This window comes from Callithrix jacchus, chromosome 1 (genome assembly GCF_049354715.1).
Source record: "Callithrix jacchus isolate 240 chromosome 1, calJac240_pri, whole genome shotgun sequence".
In the NCBI taxonomy this organism is placed as follows: domain Eukaryota; kingdom Metazoa; phylum Chordata; class Mammalia; order Primates; family Cebidae; genus Callithrix; species Callithrix jacchus.
This window is the reverse complement of record NC_133502.1, coordinates 206,187,536-206,206,565: the sequence shown is the minus strand read 5'-3', so window position 1 is coordinate 206,206,565 and position 19,030 is coordinate 206,187,536. Positions and strand designations below refer to the sequence as shown.

The 19,030-nt window shown below is 53.8% G+C and overlaps 1 protein-coding gene across 27 annotated transcripts in view; it reads right to left on the bottom strand.

Moving 5' to 3' along the window:
• Window positions 1–19,030, bottom strand: part of TOM1 (target of myb1 membrane trafficking protein) — a 48,177-nt gene that overhangs the window by 9,439 nt on the left and 19,708 nt on the right. For 14 of the 27 annotated variants that reach the window (XM_035271151.3, XM_078339357.1, XM_078339365.1 and 11 more), the window contains 10 exons: window positions 17,232–17,310; window positions 16,085–16,234; window positions 15,623–15,757; window positions 15,341–15,487; window positions 12,139–12,255; window positions 9,482–9,615; window positions 6,945–6,978; window positions 6,463–6,559; window positions 5,528–5,648; window positions 113–188 (listed from right to left, as the gene is read on the bottom strand). In XM_035271151.3, coding sequence (XP_035127042.1) covers window positions 113–188; window positions 5,528–5,648; window positions 6,463–6,559; window positions 6,945–6,978; window positions 9,482–9,615; window positions 12,139–12,255; window positions 15,341–15,487; window positions 15,623–15,757; window positions 16,085–16,234; window positions 17,232–17,310 — 1,090 coding nt within the window. The remainder of the gene's footprint in view (window positions 1–112; window positions 189–5,527; window positions 5,649–6,462; window positions 6,560–6,944; window positions 6,979–9,481; window positions 9,616–12,138; window positions 12,256–15,340; window positions 15,488–15,622; window positions 15,758–16,084; window positions 16,235–17,231; window positions 17,311–19,030) is intronic. The other 13 variants (XM_078339359.1, XM_078339360.1, XM_078339368.1 and 10 more) reach the window with 1 other exon arrangement.

The window sequence follows — 19,030 nt, the reverse complement described above, 5'->3', positions numbered from 1 at the left end:
GGAGAGCCAAACGAGGAAAGGCCTGTGGATGTGCTGAGCCAGGGCTGGGCCCACAGTGGCACCCAGTGGGTGAGCATTCCTCCACCTCCTCCAGGAGGGCCCCTCTGCTTACCGCACCAGTGCTCTGCTGCCGGGCGTCCAGGGCTCCAGCCAGGCCGTCTGTTGCTTGGGGGGCTTCGTATTTTACCCTGAAAGAGACCACCAGGTCATCAGAAGCTGCTCTTACCAATGGCTGACGCAAGAATGGAGTGGGTCGGGGGTCCTGGGTTGAGGGCTCCCACCCTCCAGGCCTGCCTGGAAACAGTAGAAAGGTCTCATTTCCTGCCTCTGGATATGAGGATCTGACAGGTGACCTACGTGACAGGCAGCAGCAAAGGCTGGAGAGGTTAGGGAGACCAAGACCACCAATAGCTATGAACAAGGCTGGCTAAACTCAGAAGACTGAGAAACCACTCCAGCGCCCCTAGGCTCGTGGAGAATTCCCTGCAGAGCCTTTCTCGAGCAGTTCTTGCTTCCTATTTTCTAGACTGTGGTTCTGTATGAGGTTGCATTTGAAAGGGGGAGTCCATTCTACTGCTGAAATGAGGAGAGGCAAGGTGGGGGGTGTTGTATTTGATGTTTGAAGTTACATCTCCTGGGGAGCCTCAGAAGAGAAGCTGGCTAAGGAGGAGAGGTGGCTAGGGTGTCTTTCCCAGCTGCTGCAGTGGGGATGTCCAGGGCAGGTATTGGGGACCCAATCCTGATGCAGAGAAAGAGCTGCATTCTTCTCGCCCCGAACTGCCGGCAGAGAGGACCTCAGCACTGGCTCAGTCCAGTTTTGAGGTGAAGAAGGAAGCCACAGAATTCTGGTCTGCTATTCCTGCTGGGATAAGGACACCTGACATTCTGGTAAAGCAGGGGCTGGTCTAACTGGAAGCTTCAGGAACTGGGACGGCATTACATTGAACTTTTTTTGTTGTTGAGATGGAGTTTTGCTCTTGTTGCCCAGGCTGGAGTACAGTGGCAAGATCTCGGCTCACTGCAACATCCGCCTCCTGGGTTCAAGTGATTGTCCTGCCTCAGCCTCCCGAGTGCTGGGATTACAAGTGTCTGCCATCACGCCTGACTAATTTAGTATTTTCAGAAGAGACAGGGTTTCTCCGTGTTGGCCAGGCTGGTCTCGAACTCCCAACCTCAGGTGCTCTGCCTGCCTCAGCCTCCCGAGTGCTGGGATTACAAGTGTCTGCCATCACGCCTGGCTAATTTAGTATTTTCAGAAGAGATAGGGTTTCTCCATGTTGGCCAGGCTGGTCTCGAACTCCCAACCTTAGGTGCTCTGCCTGCCTTGGCCCCCCAAAGTGCTGGGATTATAGGAGTGAGCCACCGTGCTCGGCCACATTGAACTCCTGCAATATCAACTTGCTTTCCTAAGAATGAAGTAGGCTGGCACTGAAAGGGGCTTGAGTAAGACCCCCCCATTCCCAGGCAGTCACTTTGAAGAGCGCTGCTGTCTGTTCCTTCCAACCAGGGGCAGAGTTCGCTGGTGGAGTGTGGCCACTAGCTGAGCCATTCCCTGGTTACACGGCTCCCATCCATGGCAAGTGGTCCAGTGACTACTACAGGGCCCTGCTGGAGCCGACCTTAAAGCCAGGGCCAGTGGTGATGGCAAGGGGAGGCGTAAGGTTGCTCAGTTCTGACCCAGAGAAGGCCTGCTAATTGAGGGTCTGGAGGTGGCATGTTGCTGTCTCTAACACATGCTTGACACATTGTGGGCAAGGCTGAAGAACATGCCCAGCCCCAGGAACATGCAGAAACCGATGCTTTCCCTTTGCTCAAAAGAACTATCTGCCCTTCCTAAGTGCTCCTCGCCTCCCCTGCCTTTCTCTCCTGTCCACACGTGGCCCTGAAGCCGGGCTGTCCCTGAGGGCCACGCCTGTGGTGGTGGAGGGCCGAGCACTCCCCTGGAGGAAGCCCGCACTCCTGCACTGGGTTGTGGCCCCTGTGGTGGGGTCTGCTGCCCCACGTCCAGTGCAGGAGGGTGGAGAGTCACTCCTCAGGTGGTCCTGGTGAGGCTGGTGGGCAGGGGCTGGACCTGGGCCACTGGGGTGACACCTGTCTAAGTGCTCCTTGTAGAGACAGCCTCTGTGCATAGCAGCACTAACGAAGATGCGGAGGGAAGGGTGAGGGACACCCCTGCCCTGTGAAGGCCTGGCCGAGGCATCCCTGCCACGGCTTGCCCAGATGCCCTACTGCTCCTTGGCACTGAGTGGACGGGACTGGCTGCAGGAAAGGCTGTGACGGTGCCAGCTGTGGTCAAAGGTAGAGCAGAAACAGCAGCTGCTAAGAAGCCGCTTTCCTTGCAAGCCAAGGCAGAGCCAGTCACAGGCTGGTGTGAAGTAGGGGGCCAGGCAGGTGCAGGGAGGAGCAGGCTGGACACCAGGTTAGGTGTCCAGTTAGGTGACCAGAGCTGGAAGATCCCCCAGAAGGATATGGGGGCCAGCCAAGCAGGAGAGCAAAGGGAAGAGGACATGGATGCTCAGGCACATGACTGACCCTGGCTGATGGCTTCTGCTAGGGTGGAAACCAAGCCCTGGGGAGGGCCTGCAGGAGGACCAGTGGCCTGAGAAGGTGCCTGATGTCATTTCAGCTGTGCCCAGCTGAAGGCAGCTTCAAAGATAAAAATCTGGTAAGAAGAGAAATCCTTCCTATGCTCCCTTCTGCTCATGTTAGAATAAAGTCAACTGCCTCAGCTGGGCATGGTGGCTCACGCCTGTAGTCCCAGCACTTTGGAAGAGTGAGGCGGGTGGATCACCTAAGGTCTGGAGTTCGAGACCAGCCTGAGCAACATGGAGAAACCCCATCTCTACTAAAAATACCAAAACTTAGCTGGGTGTGGTGATGGATGCCTGTAATCCCAGCTACTTGGGAGGCTGAGGAAGGAGAATCACTTGAACTTGGGAGGTGGAGGTTGCAGTGAGCTGAGATCACACAGTTGCACTCCAGCCTGAGCAATAATAGTGAGATTCCGTCTCAAAAAAAAAAAAAAAAAAGTCAACCACCTCCAGTGGGACCCACCACCCTCTCAGCATCCTGCCCCTTCCCTGTGTGAAGGGTGTCTTTCCTAGCTGCTGTGTAGGAGCCAGGGTACCTCTCTCCCACCCTGCCTCTGAGCCTTTGCACATGCTGTTCCTAGTGCCTGAAATGACCTTCCTGACTACCAGGCACCTGGTCCAGCCCTGAGTGCCCTCTGCAGAATTGCATGCCTCCTCCTCTGTGTCCACAGAGCCCGGTGCCCCCTCTGGGACAGCACTTAGCTCTTCACAGCGGTGGTCCTGGTGCATGTCACTCTCCCTGTGAGACTACAGGCCCTGGGGGACCAGCTCCTGATGTGCTTTTCCTTGTCCCCAGGGCCTGCTCCCCAGAGGAGTGATGGCACAACAGCAAACCTCAGCCAGGCTGGTGATCCAAGGCAGGTGCCAGGGCTCTCCAGTGTGGCCGGCAGTGCCAGGCTGCAAGCCCCACCAGACTCATTAGTTTGCCTCTGCAGGGTAGCCTTGGCAGCACCCCAACTCCATGGCAACCGTGAGCTGCTGGTCCCAGGGCACCCAGGCTTAAAAGTACAGACTGCCCAGACTAAAGAAAGATACAGCTGGCCGGGTGTGGTAGCTCACATCTGTAATCCCAGCACTTTGGGAGGCCAAGGTGGGCGGATCACAAGGTCAGGAGTTTGAGATCAGCCTGACCAACATGGTGAAACCCCATCTCTACTAAAAATACAAAAATTAGCCAGGAGTGGTGGCGCGTGCCTGTGATCCCAGCTACCTGGGAGGCTGAGGCAGAAGAATTGCCTGAACTTGGGAGGTGGAGGTTGCAGTGAGCCGAGATTGCGCCATTGCACTCCAGCCTGGGAGACACAGTGAGACTCCATCTCAAAAAAAAAAACCAGGCCGGGCGCGGTGGCTCACGCCTGTAATCCCAGCACTTTGGGAGGCCGAGGCGGGTGGATCACGAGGTCAAGAGATCAAGACCATCCTGGTCAACATGGGGAAACCCCGTCTCTACTAAAAATACAAAAAATCAGCTGGGCATGGTGGCGCGTGCCTGTAATCCCAGCTACTCGGGAGGCTGAGGAGGGAGAATTGCCTGAACCCAAGAGGCGGAGGTTGTGGTGAGCCGAGATCGCACCATTGCACTCCAGCCTGGGTAACAAGAGCGAAACTCCGTCTCAAAAAAAGAAAAAAAAAAAAAAACAGAAAGAAAGATACAGGTAATAGCCAGGGCAGCCCTAAGGATCCAGGCAAGCTTCAGCCTGTTGGATTTGACCTGGATTTGCGGGTGTGGAGAGGCTATCCCTGGGCCTTCTGAAGGCCCATTGACAAAGCTCCCAAAGACACCACAATAACCTCTAAGGAGCTTAGTGGGGTCAGTGGGAGGATCCCATAATCTAGAACTTTCCTTAGCTATAAGAATCCTGGGCTGGACACAGTGGCTCATGCCAGTAATCCTAGCACTTTGGGAGGCTGAGGTGGGTGGATCACCTGAGGTCAGGAGTTCAAGACCAGCCTGATCAATATGGTGAAACCCCACCTCTACTAAAAAATACAAAAATTAGCCGGGTGTGGTGGCGGGCACCTATAATTCCAGCTACTCAGGAGGCTGAGGCAGAACAATCACTTGAACCCACAAGCGGAGGTTGCAGTGTTTCAAGATTGCGTCACTGCCCTCAAGCCTGGGCGACAGAGCAAGACTCTGCCTCAAAAAAAAAAAAAGAATCCTGGCTGCTCATAGCTCAGCCCTGAGGGTCATAAGCAAAGGGCTAAAGAAACATCAGGCAGACGGTTCCTCTTACAAGCCTGTATGGGGCCAGTTCTCTTGCAGGTCCTGGCAAGGGGCGGGACCCTGGTGGACACATTCAGGCCATGTGCCTATGCTGCTGAGAGCACCACCTGAGAACACACAGTGCACAGGGAAGGGCAGAGCCCCAGCTCGGGAGCAAGGCCACAGAACCTGTTTAATTTTCTCTGGAACTTAATGGTGGCTACGGAACAACAGAAAAAGACTTGACTTGAAAGTCCCTGAGGATTTATCAGGAGACTTCCCTGCTCCTGGAGGGCTTACTATGTGGTACACAGTGCCTGGAGGAGGGGGCGGGTGGAGACACAGTGTTTTAGAAACAGACAGCCCTGGGCTCCTCACCTAGTGCTGGCAAATATTAGCTGCTTGATCTGGGGCAAACAACCCTGCCCCTCTCTCTGTGCCTCAGTTTCCCCCTCTGATCAGACTATGGAAGACACTGGCACTCAGTGGGTCATTAGGCACCCCTCCCCCACCCAGCCCGGCCAGTGGGGAAAACAGTCTGTCAACTGGCCACAGGGGTGCCAGGCCATGCTGGACTGCCTTAGGGGATACTAAAGGGGTGCACAGGGGCCGTGTGCCCTTCCTCATAGTGTACCCATCATTAAGCCAGGTTCAAGGGCCCTGAGAGAGGCTTTCCCCAGCAGAGAGCCACCCAACCTACAGGGGACCAAGGCAGGGCCAGGCCACTCACTCCTTCCGTTGGTCAGCCAGCGAGCTGCCTCGTGTGAGCGCAAACATGTCAAACTCATCTTCCAGTCGACCAGAGGCCTCCAGAGACTGTAGGCCGGCTCTCACACTGCTGGAGCCCAGGTCTGCAGGGACAGAAAGGCCACGTGAAGGAGCCGTCCACACGCCGCCCCTGTGTGCTGAGCTGCTGCTGAGCTGTGCACTGCCAGGCCCAGGGCTTGGTGCTGGGACGAGGCCCATGTGGGTGGGGGGATGTGCGAGGCAGGCACCTGCTGGCTGTGCGGCCTTGGGCACGCGGCTTCCTCTCTCCAGCTTTAGTTTACTCTCCCCTCCTGGGGCTGCTGTGAGTGTTAGAGAACAGGCAAAATGCTATCCATTGTATCTGTGAGGGGAAGCGGCTAGGCAGGAGGATGGCAATCAGATGTGTGGTCGATTGTTTTCAAAAAAGTGTAGCATGAGTCATTCAAAATGGAATGCTAATGACTTCTTGGGGCTTGGCAGGAAACAGACAGTAAATTATATTAAAACCTATCACAGCGATAACTGTGACAAGGGCCAACTCCTCAGCCAGAGTGCAAGCTGGGCCTGGCATGGTCTAAGCACTTCCGTGGGAGCTCCCCGCTCCTGTTACAGCGGAGGAAAGCGGCTCAGGAGGTTAAAAAGCTTGCCGAGGCTCACACAGATGTCTGAAGCCACGGAGAACTCCGTGTAGAGGGCCAGTCCTAGGACGTGGGACCCAAGGGGGCTCCAACTCGGGCTGCCAGGGGCAGTTGCCCCGAGTGCCCAACCTTGCAGCAAGATTCAGCCTGGGACCCCTACCAGGTGGGGTCTAGACTGACATTCTGCTGTGGGTGTATAACAGGGGTACCCCCCAAAACCATAGGGGTGCCCACAGCACCATAACGTACCCTCAGCTGGAGTCCTCCAAATCACACTTACTCATTCCTGCCAGCTGGGAGGAGAGGTTGCCAGCGGCTGCTGGTTCAGGGCCCATGTCGATCAGGTCAGCGGCCGGCTCGGCCTCACTTGGGGCCTGCTGGGAATGAGATGCCCTGATCATCCCCTCTGCCTGCAGCTTTGTTCCTATCTGCCCCAAGCACTGGGGCCTGCAGGCTTTGCCCAAGGATCTGTTACCAGGGCCCCAGTAGCCATGACTGGGTGACAGGGTGTTTCCTTCCTCCCCTTAGGCTCCAGCTCAACTGGACTCCCTGGGAGGTTGGGGAGACCCTTGGGCATCAGGTGGTGGCACAGCCTTATTTTACCTTTAAGGGACAGGGGCATGAAAAGTTAGAAGGGGATTTCTCTATGGTCCTGGATAAAAGACAGCACTACCCTGTCTAGGACACTGGGGGAGGAAGGTGAGAATGGCACTCCTTCCCATGAACATGGCTTGATCTAGTCCCAGAAAAGAAGCCCTTTACCTTGGTGGTCTGGCCTGTTCGGAACCGCTCAAACCTACAAGATACAAAAGACACGAGTTATGGAGACAGACTGAGACAGGGTCCCACCGCACGGCCAGGCAGAGCTTTACAAACTGTGGGTCTCAAAATTAACACAGTGGGTTATGATCAGGGTGGCGATACGTCTGGTGTGCCCTGGACAGATTCAGTTTATACCTTCTGTCCCTGGGTAACCAGCAGTGCTCCTCTTTCACTTGCAAAAGTGTCTCAATTTGGTTGCCTCAATTATAAGGCAACCCTAGTCATGACTAGCATGAAACAAATAAGAAGAGAACAGCAAAGAAAATAGGAAAGCATGGTAGGCAGGAAAGGTAAGGGCTGCTTTATGAAACTGGTTTCAATTACTTATTTGTGTGTGTGTGTGTGTGTGTGTGTGTGTGTGTGTGTGTGTTACTGGCTCTCTACAGTGGTGTGAGAAAGACACACGTATCTCTAACCTTGCTTTATGGAGCTCCTTAGGGGCTGGTGAGATAGATCGAGAAGACTTTAGTGTGGGATCTTTTCAAGTTGTGGCCTTGTCACTTATTACATGACCTTGGGTAAATTACACTTCTGAACTTCTGTCTCCTTGTCTAGTGTCTGCAGGCACCTGCCTCCCAAAAGTGATGAGGCTCAAATTAAGACATGGCTGTAAGTGACTGTGAACCTGAGAGCTCTGGCAAATATTAAGCCCAATGACTGTGGGTGTCAGAGGGTCCCAGCTGCTACCAGATGGGGCCCCTCAGTCACCTCGCAGCCCATACCCCAAAATGGCAGGGAAGACCTTTCATTCCTCTGGGCCAATGAGCAGGAGAAGGTAGGCAGATGTGACCTGCAGGGCACCCTCTACTCTCCACTGATTTAGAATCAATCAGTGAGTATCTTTTGATGGAGAAAGACACCGAAAATGAACAAGGGGCTGAAGGAGGCTAGAATAACTCGTGTCATTTATCAGACACCTTTGGCTGCTAAGTGTTTTACAGGCACTGTTTCATGGACTTTCAGTTATGCCACAAGCCTCATTTTACAGATCCAGAGGAGGTGTGAGGGGCATGCAGTTTCTGCAGGCCCAGCAGTCCTCCTTCTCTCTCTCTCTTTTTTTTATTTGAGACAGACTCTCACTCTGTCTCCCAGGCCAGAGTGCAGTGGCAGGATCTCGCTCACTGCAACCTCCACCTCCCGGGTTCAAGCAATTCTCCTGCCTCAGCCTCCCAAGTAGCTGGGACTACCCCACCAACCCCAGCTAATATTTTTGTATTTTTATTAGAGATGGGGTTTCACCATGTTGGCCAGGCTAGTTTCGAACTCCTGACCTCAATCCGCTTTTGATCCACTGCCTTGGCCTCCCAAAGTGCTAGGATTACAAGCACGAACCACCACGCCCGGCCCTTCTTTTGTAAAAGCACCTACGTGCTCTTTAGAGAAACTGCTCCTCCCCTATTTCACATCATCCCAGTGGGGCTGCCATCAGAAGGTCCTCTCCCCTCCCCCAACTGGTGGGCACCATGAAGCTAAGCCAATCCAAGTCTCTCTTGGCAATGTGACTCTTGAAAAGAATGATACAACATGGGCAGGTGGGTGTGGTGGCTCATGCCTGTAATACCAATGCTTTGGGAGGCCAAGGAGGGAGGACTGCTTGAAGCCAAGAGTTTGAAACCAGCCTGGGCAACATAGTGAGATCCCTGTCTCTGCAAAAAAAAAAAAAAAAAAAAAAAAGAAAAGAAAAACATTAGCTGGGTGTGGTGGTACATGCCTGTGGTCCCAGCTACCTGGGAGGCTGAGGTGGGAGGATTGCTTGAGCCCAGGAGGTTGAGGCTACAGTGAGCCGTGATCATGCCACTGCACTCCAGCCTGGGTGACAGAGCAAGGCCTTGTCTCAAAAAAAAAAAAAAAAAAAAAAACGTGGACAGGTATTTGTGGACAAGTGCTTAAGCTGACCCACTGACTGATGGCAGCACCCTGGGGAAGTGGCCCAGGAGTTTCTGCCCCTGAGATATCTGAGCTGCCCTGGGATCTATCTTTCCTGCTCTGTTGGGAGACATCAGTTTCACTTTTCTTTAGATTTTGAAAGCTACCCATTTAATAAAGAGTATTGTCCTAACAAACTCTTCTTCCTGAGTTAGCCAGAAATGTTTTGTGTAGCTTGCAGCAGTCAAGACACTTGTCGAAGGCTCCAGAACCAGGAAGGGGTGGAGTGAGCAAGGACACGCCGAGCCTGTCTGACTGCAGGGCCATGCTCTCAGCTGTGACCTGTGACCTGTGACCATCTCCTAGGGCTGGACTTGGGCACAAGCAGCAGGGCTAACCCTGGAAAGGAGAGGCAGGATGGGGAGAAGGATGGGCCTTCATAAACATCCTGGATGAAGACAGCTGAGGGTACATGCCCCAGGAGCCTGCCTTGTGTTTGTGAGGAGGATGAGAAAAGGCTCAGATGGTATGAGGAGACCAGGAGAACAGGGAAGAAGGAAAGGGAGAGGGTTGGGGCAGTTGGCCAGAGCCCGGGGAGGTGCTGGGGCTACCGTTCATGACGCAGGAACACATTGTTGAGATTGTCATTGACGATGAGCAGCTCCTCTGTCAGCTGCTCATTGGCGATCTGAGGGATGAGCTCCAGGACCCGCTGCTGCATGGCTCGGCACGTGCGGTTGAGCTCCTGCCGGGAAAGAAGCCACGTGACTCAGAGTGAGGCCATCTCTAACGCATGGGCCTACAGCCCCTGTGCAAGCCTTGGAGGAGGGAGAGGTGTCCAAACTGGACTTCAAGGTTCCACGGAACAGCTCTGTGGGTTCTACAAACATGAACTTGAACTTCAATTTCAAGTGTTCTAAAATTTCATCCACAGGAAATCACCAACTGTTCAATGTTCAGCTGTGCTGCTGGTTTAACTTGGCTTCATGCAGACTGCAGAATAAAGGCTGTGCCACCATCTTTGCTGAGTTGACAAAACTGAGGCTGGGTGTGGTGGCTCACGCTTGTAATCCCAGCACTTTGGGAGGCTGAGGCAGGTGGATCACAAGGTCAGGAGTTTGAGACCAGCAGGTCCAATATGGTGAAACCCTGTTTCTACCAAAAATACAAAAATTAGCAGGGCCTGGTGGTATAGCTGGCACCTATAGTCCCAGCTACTCAGGAGGCTGAGGCAGGAGAATCACTTGAACCTGGGAGGCAGAGGTTTTGGTGAGCTGAGATCACACCATTGCACTCCAGCCTGGGCAACAAGAGCGAAACTCCTTTTCACAACAAAAAAAATTAGCCAGGCATGGTGGCATGCGCCTGTAATCCCAGCTACTCGGGAGGCTGAGGCAGGAGAATAGCTTGAACCCAAGAGGCAGAGGCTGCAGTGAGCTGAGATCACATCACTGCCCTCTAGCCTCGGTCACAGAGTGAGACCCTGCCTCAAAAAGAAAAGAAAAGAAAAAAATTGAAAACCACAGCATTAGGGTTTTGATTTTTAAGACTGGTTATTTGTGGGCTGGGCCCACAAAATATCTTTATTTTTTTCTTTCTTTCTTTCTTTTTTAATAAAGATGGGGTTTCACCATGATGGCCAGGCTGGTCTTGAACTCCTGACCTCAGGTGATCCACCCACCTCGACCTCCCAAAGTGCTAGGATTACAGGCATGAGCCACTGTGCCTGGCCAACCCCATCTTAAAAAAAAAAGAAAGAAAGAAAAAAGAAAAAAAGACTGGTTATTCGTTTCTTTGTTTCTTCAGGTACCTGCCACCAAGTGAAGGTCCCTGGGTCACGGCAGATGCCTGGGTCCTGAGGTCCAGGAGTTGCCCGGCATCGCTGACTGTGGCCCTGCGCCAGCATGCCTTCCTCCTGGAGGCATCGCTGAGGCCCAGCACTGCCCGTGTTTATTTTGGCTCTTGTGTGGACCTTGTTCCCTACCCACTCCAAGGTCAGGCCTCTGGGATTTCCTTATCGCCCTTAGCACAGGGGCAGGGTGGGTGCCTTTCAACATCCTGTGGGCCCCCCTCGTGCTCTTGTGATCAAGCGCACGGTGGCTCTGCTTCCGCTTCCCCGCCCCTCTCAAGAGCAGAAGAGCGGCACGTGGAGCCAGGCCCACGGGTTCAAATCCCAGCTCTGTTACTTATCAGCCATGTAACCTTGGACATGTTATGTGATCTCCCTATGCCTCGGTCTCCTGACCTGGAAAATGGGGTGGTGAGGATTACGTGGGTGACGTGAACCAAGTGTGCACATATACCCGGAGCACAGGAAGTGGCCGACACGTGGGAGCTGTCACTGCGTCCATCTTCTCAACCTCTGAGTCCCCACACTGCTCCCATCTCATGGCCTTGGCTTGGGACATGGGGAACTGCCTGCGCTAGAGCAATCCCTCTCGGTCTCCTCTCTTCCTGAGCCCTCACTGGGTTTGAAGTTCATGTATTCATTCGACTCTGAGGCTGCTCCTTTTCTCCCCACCCTGTACCCCCAAGTGAGGACCCCTGCAGAGTCGGACAGTCAGCACGGTCAAGCACACAGACACAGTGGCGAGGAAGACACAGCGCTGCCCTCAAGGAGTCTGAGGCCTGGTGGATGAGCAATAGGAACTCGAACAGTTCCACGAAGCACTCTGTACCCTCATGCAATCTGGTGACTCCTGGGCCTTGGGAATTCCTACCTTTCTTGGTGCCTCTATAACCGACCTCCATGGGGAGGGTGCTTTTCCCCAATCTCAGTACCTCTTCTGCTCCAGTGACCCCCCAACCCAGGCAGGGGCCATAGGAATACCACGTGACACATGGGAACAGGAACCACCAGCTCCCACCACCCTCTCACACCTGCCTGCTGAGGCTCGGATTCCATCTGGTGGAAATCTCACCTTCCAGCTTTGTCTAACGAGCCCTTGCTGGGTGCTTTACGCTGTCAGGCACAGGCCTGGGTGCTTTTCATGCAATGCCTTATTTAATTCTCACATCAAACTTGTGCCATAAAGGCTACGTTGTCAGAGCAATCTTACGGATGAGGAAACTGAGGCAAGGGGGGCCACTCTGTTAAACCAGATAGTGGTAGAGTTGAGATCTGATTCCAGTCTGATGGCATCCAAAGTCCCACTGTGACCCAGGAGTGTGGAGTAAGCCATGAGGACTGTCGTGTGGGCTGGGGAAGGAATGCATGTAGGTAACTGGGCAGGAGTCATCAGCTCCCGGGGAGGCGCCACCTGCTCACCTGTAGCAGCTCCAGGTCTGCAGGCTCAGCCTGGGTGGGCACCATCTCCGTCAGCATCTCTGACATCACCCTCACGTTCCCACTCACCATCTCCAGCTCACTGCGCAGCTTCCCAATCTGAAATACATGGTGCGTCATGGTGAGAGAAGCCCAAGGTCTGGAGCCCATGTCACTCACAGGGACAGAACCCAGGACCACCAATCCTGGGTGCAGCATCAGGGAGCCGACCTCCCAGCAGCCATTCTAGGCAGTCTCCCTCCTAGGTCCCAGGCTACAGCCCAGCACTAGAGGCTGTGCTGGGCCTGCCCACCCCTTCTACAGACCCTTCACAGAGGTGCTACCTACCGTTACCATCTCCACACTGGGGATCCTGGTGCAGGGAGAAGCTGAAAGAAAACAAGCTGAGGGGAAATGAGCCACCGAGTGTGGCTGGAAGACTCCAGCATCTCCTGGGTCTAACACAGCAGCTAACGAGGCCCTGGAGGGCAGCTCCCCACAAGGGGAGGAAGGAAGCTGCAGGCCCTCTCTCTCGCCCCTGCTAGAGAATGGGGACTCTGCCCTCTCTCTACTCCTAGAGGACTAGGATTCTGTCCTCTCTCTCCTCCTAGAGGACGGGAATTCTGCCCTCTCTCCTCCTAGAGGACGGGGATTCTGCCCTCTCCCTTCCTAGAGGACAGGAATTCTGCCCTCTCTCCTAGAGGACTGCAATTTTGTCTTGTTTCTGGTCTGTTTTGGTGTCCCAGGCTCATCCAAGGAGAGTCCTTGCCCTGTCCCCCACCTTGAATATGAAACTCATATTTAGCACTTGTTCCAAGGGATATGAGTAGGTTTTCAATAGTCAAAGGGTTCCAAGAAGTTGGGGAAACATTTTCAATAAAGCTACAGTCTCCTCAAAGAGGTCAGGTTGTGAAAGGCGATGGATACAAGGACCTTATGCTCTGGGACCTTGCGGGTGTTTAACATCCTTATATACACTAGGAATGCCTGGGAAAAGATCAGTATGAAAGCTTCCGAAGTTTCTTTGACTGAAGAAGCCTTTGGCCTTTTGAGAAACGCTGGTACATTCTAAATCATGTGGCTGAGTTACAGCTGATTCCGGAGTATCACTACATACATTCACGACTGTGAGAGCAGCTACTAATAAGTGCCAAGCATGGAACGTATATTGCTAACTTAATTTTTACCCCAGGAGGCACCAATGTCCCTGCTTTTACAGCTGAAGAAATGGAGCATAGAGACAAGTGGTATATCCACTGTGGGTCACTGACACCTTCCCAAACCAGCAAAACGTGTGATCGATTTGCCTTATTTAATGAACACTCTTGGTATGGTGAGGGGAGAACTGCTGCTCACAAACCCCATGTACCCAAATCAGATGGGACCTCATTACAGAGGAGTCTGGGAGTGACATCACTGCATGCCTGATGTCCTAACGCGTCCCAGGAGACAAAAGGGGACTCTTGAATTAAACAGACTAGTTTTGTTTAGCAAGCAGCTTCCTGCATTAGAAGTAATCAGAGTCTTAATCCACACAGATGCTAGACTTCAGGCAATTGGTTAAAATCATAACTGAATTAGACAATTTTTTTGCACCACAAAGGGGTTTTACAATTTTTTACACGCCTTTAACCCATTCAGAAAAAAAAAAAAAAGCGCAGCCTTTAATTTTACATAAACACGTTCTGAGGCTGAAGCAAATCTGATTTTCAACATGAAAATAAAACGTAAAAAAACTGTTCTTGGAGTTATTTCTAAAAGACTTTCTCCGCTCCCAATGCAACAGAACATATATGATGGTACACTGGGATTAGAGACAAGTGCAAGCAGGAAATGTGTTAATAATTTGGTCCAGTTCGCAAAATTTCCCAGTAATATTTGTAACTCTGGGGGGTGATTTCATAACTTGCTATGAGATACCAAATCACGGAAGTTTCTGTTCAAATAGGTTGGGGCAGAATGAGTTCAAATGATACATAAAGCGGGCAGTGAGGACGCTTATTTGGAAAGTTAAGCTTCACTTTTCTTTCCCTCACGTACCCATGTCTTCCTCCCCAGCACACTCAGCAGCTCCGCCTTTATGCTCTGCTGATGGGATGAGCCTGAAGGGTGTACAACACCTCTAAAGTGGGTGCCCCCACCCCAGCAGCCAAAAGTCCGGAATGACAAGCCCCCAAGCTCTATGAGCTGGTCATGGCTGTAGAGGTCACTCAGCAGACACAGTAACCGTGGCACTCCACAAGTGGCTCATGGCCCAATGGGCAAGTCGGCCCACCCCCAGCCTCAGGAGGAAGGGAGAGATGCCCAGGCTGCCTCAGACAAAGTGCTACCTGCCCTGAGGTGGGTAATCCTTCAAAGCCTGTCACAGGTTCTGCAAAAACCTGCCCCCTAGAATCTCACGCTAAGTCTCAAACCTTCTTGGCTGGGCACAGTGGTTCATGCCTGCAATCCCAGCACTTTAGTAGGCCTAGACGAAGATCACTTGAGCTCAGGAGTTCGAGACCAGCCTGGCCAACATGGTGAAACCTCCTCTCTACTAAAAATACAAAAAATTAGCTGGGCGTGGTGGCTCATGCCTATGGTCCCAGCTACTCAGGAGGTTCAGGCAGGAGAACTGCTTGAACCTGGGAGGCAGAGGTTGCGGTCAGCCTAAACATTTTGCATCAGCCTGTCCTGATGTTGTCTCTGAGTGCCACTGCATTCCAGCCTGGGTGACAGAACAAGACTGTCTCAAACAAACCAAAAAGCCTCAAACCTTGAGACTTCATAGGAAGCATCATGGTACAATGGAGCATGAGATCACAGATGCAGGTGACCATGCCCAGCTGAAATGAAAACTGTGAGCATGTAAGAAACCACACAGGTGGCGCTGCCCTGGTTGAAGGGGCCACCTACAGGGCATCTCCTCTCCATCGTGCTGTCGGAGGGAAAACATGGGTTGACAAATGGCCAAGGTACAGGGCAGTGCCTGCCAGGAGTCAGACAGCAGACGTGAGCTGGAATTCCAGCTGCATGATGCTGTATGCTCTGGGCAAGTGAATGGACCTCTCTGAGCCTCATATCTCAAACAGGACGAATCACGCACCCCTGTGGGCTGCTGTGAGGAAGAAGTGGAGGTGTGGATAGTCAGTGCCGACAGGGGCCCTCCCTGATGGGTGTGGCCCACTTGCCTGGACCTGACGGTTCTGAACCCAGGCTTGTTTACCTGCTCCGGGGTCGGTGCTATGGGTGTGTCACCAGAGAGTATGGCTGGGGTGGACAGAGGGGCGGTGTGCGGGCCAGAGTCCTCCTGCTGGCTGCTGTCAGTGCCCACAGAATCCTGTCCTGATGCTGTCTCTGAGTTGAATACGGTCTAGAGGGAGGAAAACAGGATCAGTGAGGACTCCTGGGAACATCAAGAGCCCAGGAAGTCAGGGGCCAGGCTGGGGATGTCTGGGGATGAGCCCTGCCTCCCTTCCCTTAGCCCCCGGCGTGGCAATTCTCTCACCCTCTGGGGCGTGTGAATAGGCGACAGCATGTCCAGGTCAGTCATGGGGAACTCCAGACCTTTCCTCCGTAGGTCTTCATAGATGGTGACCACACCTGTCAAATCGGGCGAGCTGCGGAACGCGTCGGCCCAGGACTGAGAGGGGACAAGGGGACACGGCCAGTAACCACAGCTCACCTTCCCCCTGTGAGCCCACCCACCTGGCACCCAGTCAGAGAAGAAACATTCTTTCCGTATTTTTTTTTTTAACAACATCTGCCCTGCCCCCTCCACAGCAAAGCACGCAGTTGGCAAGCTTCCTCCGGGCACAGAACATCCCACCAGCAGACAACCGAGACGCCCCAACCTGAGAAGTGGAGCCTGGGGCAAACATGACGGCCTCGAGCTCTCGGCTGGGCAGGAAGCTCCTGCGCTGCCGGCTCTTCCTGGCCCTGCCCTGCCCTGTCCTGTCCTGGCACTCACCTGGATGAGGTTGAGCACCTTGTCATGCACAATGGTGGGTGGGTTGTTTTTGGGCAGGATGGTCCTCACCAGCACACTCTCCACGAAGTCCTGGCTAGCCACCAGCACGTGGAAGCGGTGCCCGCAGTTCTTGACACAGGTTTCTAAGACCTGGAGGGACAAGAGGTGCTGTTGAGCACTGGTCAGAGGCGGGGGCGGTGCCCAGGACTCCCACCCTCGAGGCTCCTCCTGTGTTCCAGAGGGGAGGCCCAGCAGAGGAGATGGGACTTCCTAGAGTGAGACCCCTGAACATGGAAGAATGGGACAATGCCAGGACTGGGGGACTTGTTTACTGGAAGGAATGGTCTAGGGTGGGCAGAGGGGTGGGGTGCGGGCTGGACTTTCCTGCTCCACTGGCGTCAGTGCACACAGAATCCTGATGCCGTCTCTGAGCTGATATGGTCTAGAGAGAAGGGGCTCTCCAAGAGGAAATCAAGGAGAACCTGAGCTGTCAATCAACTGGTGAGCCTGCAGCCCAGGGAAAAGGCACTGAACGCCCCTCCCCCACTCTCCGCTTCCCACTGAGTCACAGGAATTGCCTTTGCTTTTCGCTGAAGCCAGTTCCCCTGGATGTAAATACTGCTTGTGGGGAGGATGGGACGGGACAGCGTTTCTATCTTCCCCAGCCAAACCCACGCCGCCAGCCAGGAGGCCCACGCGTGTCTGGCCGTCCTGAGATCTACACCGGTTCAGTGGTGTGGGCAAGGCTCTTCTCAGCCACTGGCATTTATTTTACATTCATTTTCCAGAGCATCGAAGTGCCAGGGCAGCACCCAACTCAGTCCACCAGCCTCCCAGACCCCACGGATGCCTGGGTTTAGTGGGCTTCCATGTCACCCGCAGGTGCTCTGGCCCAGGCTCTCCCTGCCAGTGGTTCTGGAGTGATGTAAGCGTCTGCGGGATTGGGGAGAACCTTGCCAAATGGCCTCTTGCCATTCTGCATCTGTCTGCAGTATAGACAGGATGGTGCTTTGCCCACGGACCTTTCCTTTCCAGCCTCAAATGAGGAGCCTGGGGAGGGCGGGGCTGGGAGTCCTGCTGGGTCTGAGGGGAGGTGACTTTCACTGGACTGTGGTCCTGCCATAGGACAGATAGATGGGGAACTCACCGTGAGAGCCAGCATCACCTCGTGGAAGTTCTTGTTCCCCACGATTCTCTTCTTCACTGCTCGGAGGGCATCTTTGGGACTAAGAAGGAGGATAAGAAGAAGGAACAGAGCCCCTTACCCAACAGCAGAGGCCCTGGAGAGTTGGAACAGCTCTGATTTGGCCATCCTCCCCGTGACCCATCTGTTTTGTGTATCCAGCCGGGTTCTGATCACATCTGAGTCTTCCTAGCCCACTGCTTAGTAGGGACCCACAGCCTGTGGCCCCTGGACCTCCTGCAGCAGAGTCACTTTGAGAAAAGGTTAGAGTATTTTGTTAAAAATGCAGAACCTGGCTGGGTGTGGTGGCTCATGCCTGTAATCCCAGGACTTTGGGAGGCAGAGATGGGTGGATCACTTGAGGCCAGGAGTTGGAGACCAGCCTGGCCAACATGGTGAAACCCTGTCCCTACTAAAAATACAACAATTAGCCGGCCACGGTGGTACAAGCCTGTAATCCCAGCTACTTGGGAGGTTGGGGCGGGAGAATTGCTTGAACCTGGAAGGTAGAGGCTGCAGTGAGCTGAGATAGCGCCACTGCACTCTAGCTTGGGCGACAGAGGGAGACCCTGTCTCCAAAGAAAAAAAAGATACTTAAAAAAATGTAGAACCCTAGGCCCCAACCCTAGACCACATGAACCAAATTCTCAAAGCCTGGGGCCTCTGCATCTGAAGCTTCTCATGCTCCCAGGGGTCTCTTATGCATGCTCAAGTTTAAGAACAAATAACCTGGAGGCATAGTACTTTTATTAAAAAAAGAAAATAGAGATGGGGTCTTGCTATGTTGCCTAGGCTAGTCTCGAGCTCCTGGGCTGAAATGATCCTCCCACCTTGGCCTCCCAAAGTGTTGGGATTATAGGCATGAGCCCCTGAGCCCAGCCAGCACAGTGTTCTGACGCCTCGTCCTGGCCAGCTGCTCTGTCCATTTATCCTTCCATTCAAGTCTTTTTTATTTTATTTTTTTCCTGAGACAGAGTCTCACTCTGTTGCCCAGGCTGGAGTGCAGTGGCGCAATCACAGCTCACTGCAGCCCGGAACTCCCGGGCTCAAGTGATCCTCCTGCCTCAGCCTCCCCAAATGCTGAGACTACCAGAATGAACCACCATGTCTGGCCCATAGTAGTCTTATCAGCACCTAATATGTGTGTGGCACCGTGCTAGGTACTGGGGATATAGTGGCAGCAAGACCATATGGCCCTGCCTCCTCCTCGTGTTGCGGGAAAACCCAAAGAAGAGTAGGGAGCAAGCAGGTCCCGGAAAAAGGGTGGGGGTGAGGATGGGGGTGGTCAGAAAAGGCCTCCAAGGAGGAGCCGGGGGGGGGAGTGGGGGGAGAGCAGCTCAGGTCAAGGTCAGAGCCTGGACCAAGGTTAGGTGCAGAGGAGCTTGGAGGAACTAAGAGGAGGCCACAGTGAGTGTGGGGGAGGTCGGGGAGGGTTGAAGAGCCTAGGGGTCACGGTGGTGGGAGGCCCCGAGCTCGGGTGCCAGCCTGCGCTCCCTGTCCCCTCTGTGATTCCCACTGCCCTCCACCCTCGGCCCAATACAGGCATCCTCAGTGCTGCCCTAACTGCTCGTCTAAAAGCCTTTGTGCAGGGGCCCCACTTGCACCCTGATCTCCATGTCCATGAGGTGAAGCTCAGCTAAAATCCATCCCATCCACGACACCTTCCTAGGTCCTCCAGTCTCCCCGGCCAGTTCTGCCCTGCCACACTGAACTGGGAGCCTGCCCTGGGGAGAAAAGGAGCCTGCTAGAGGGCAGGGATGGTG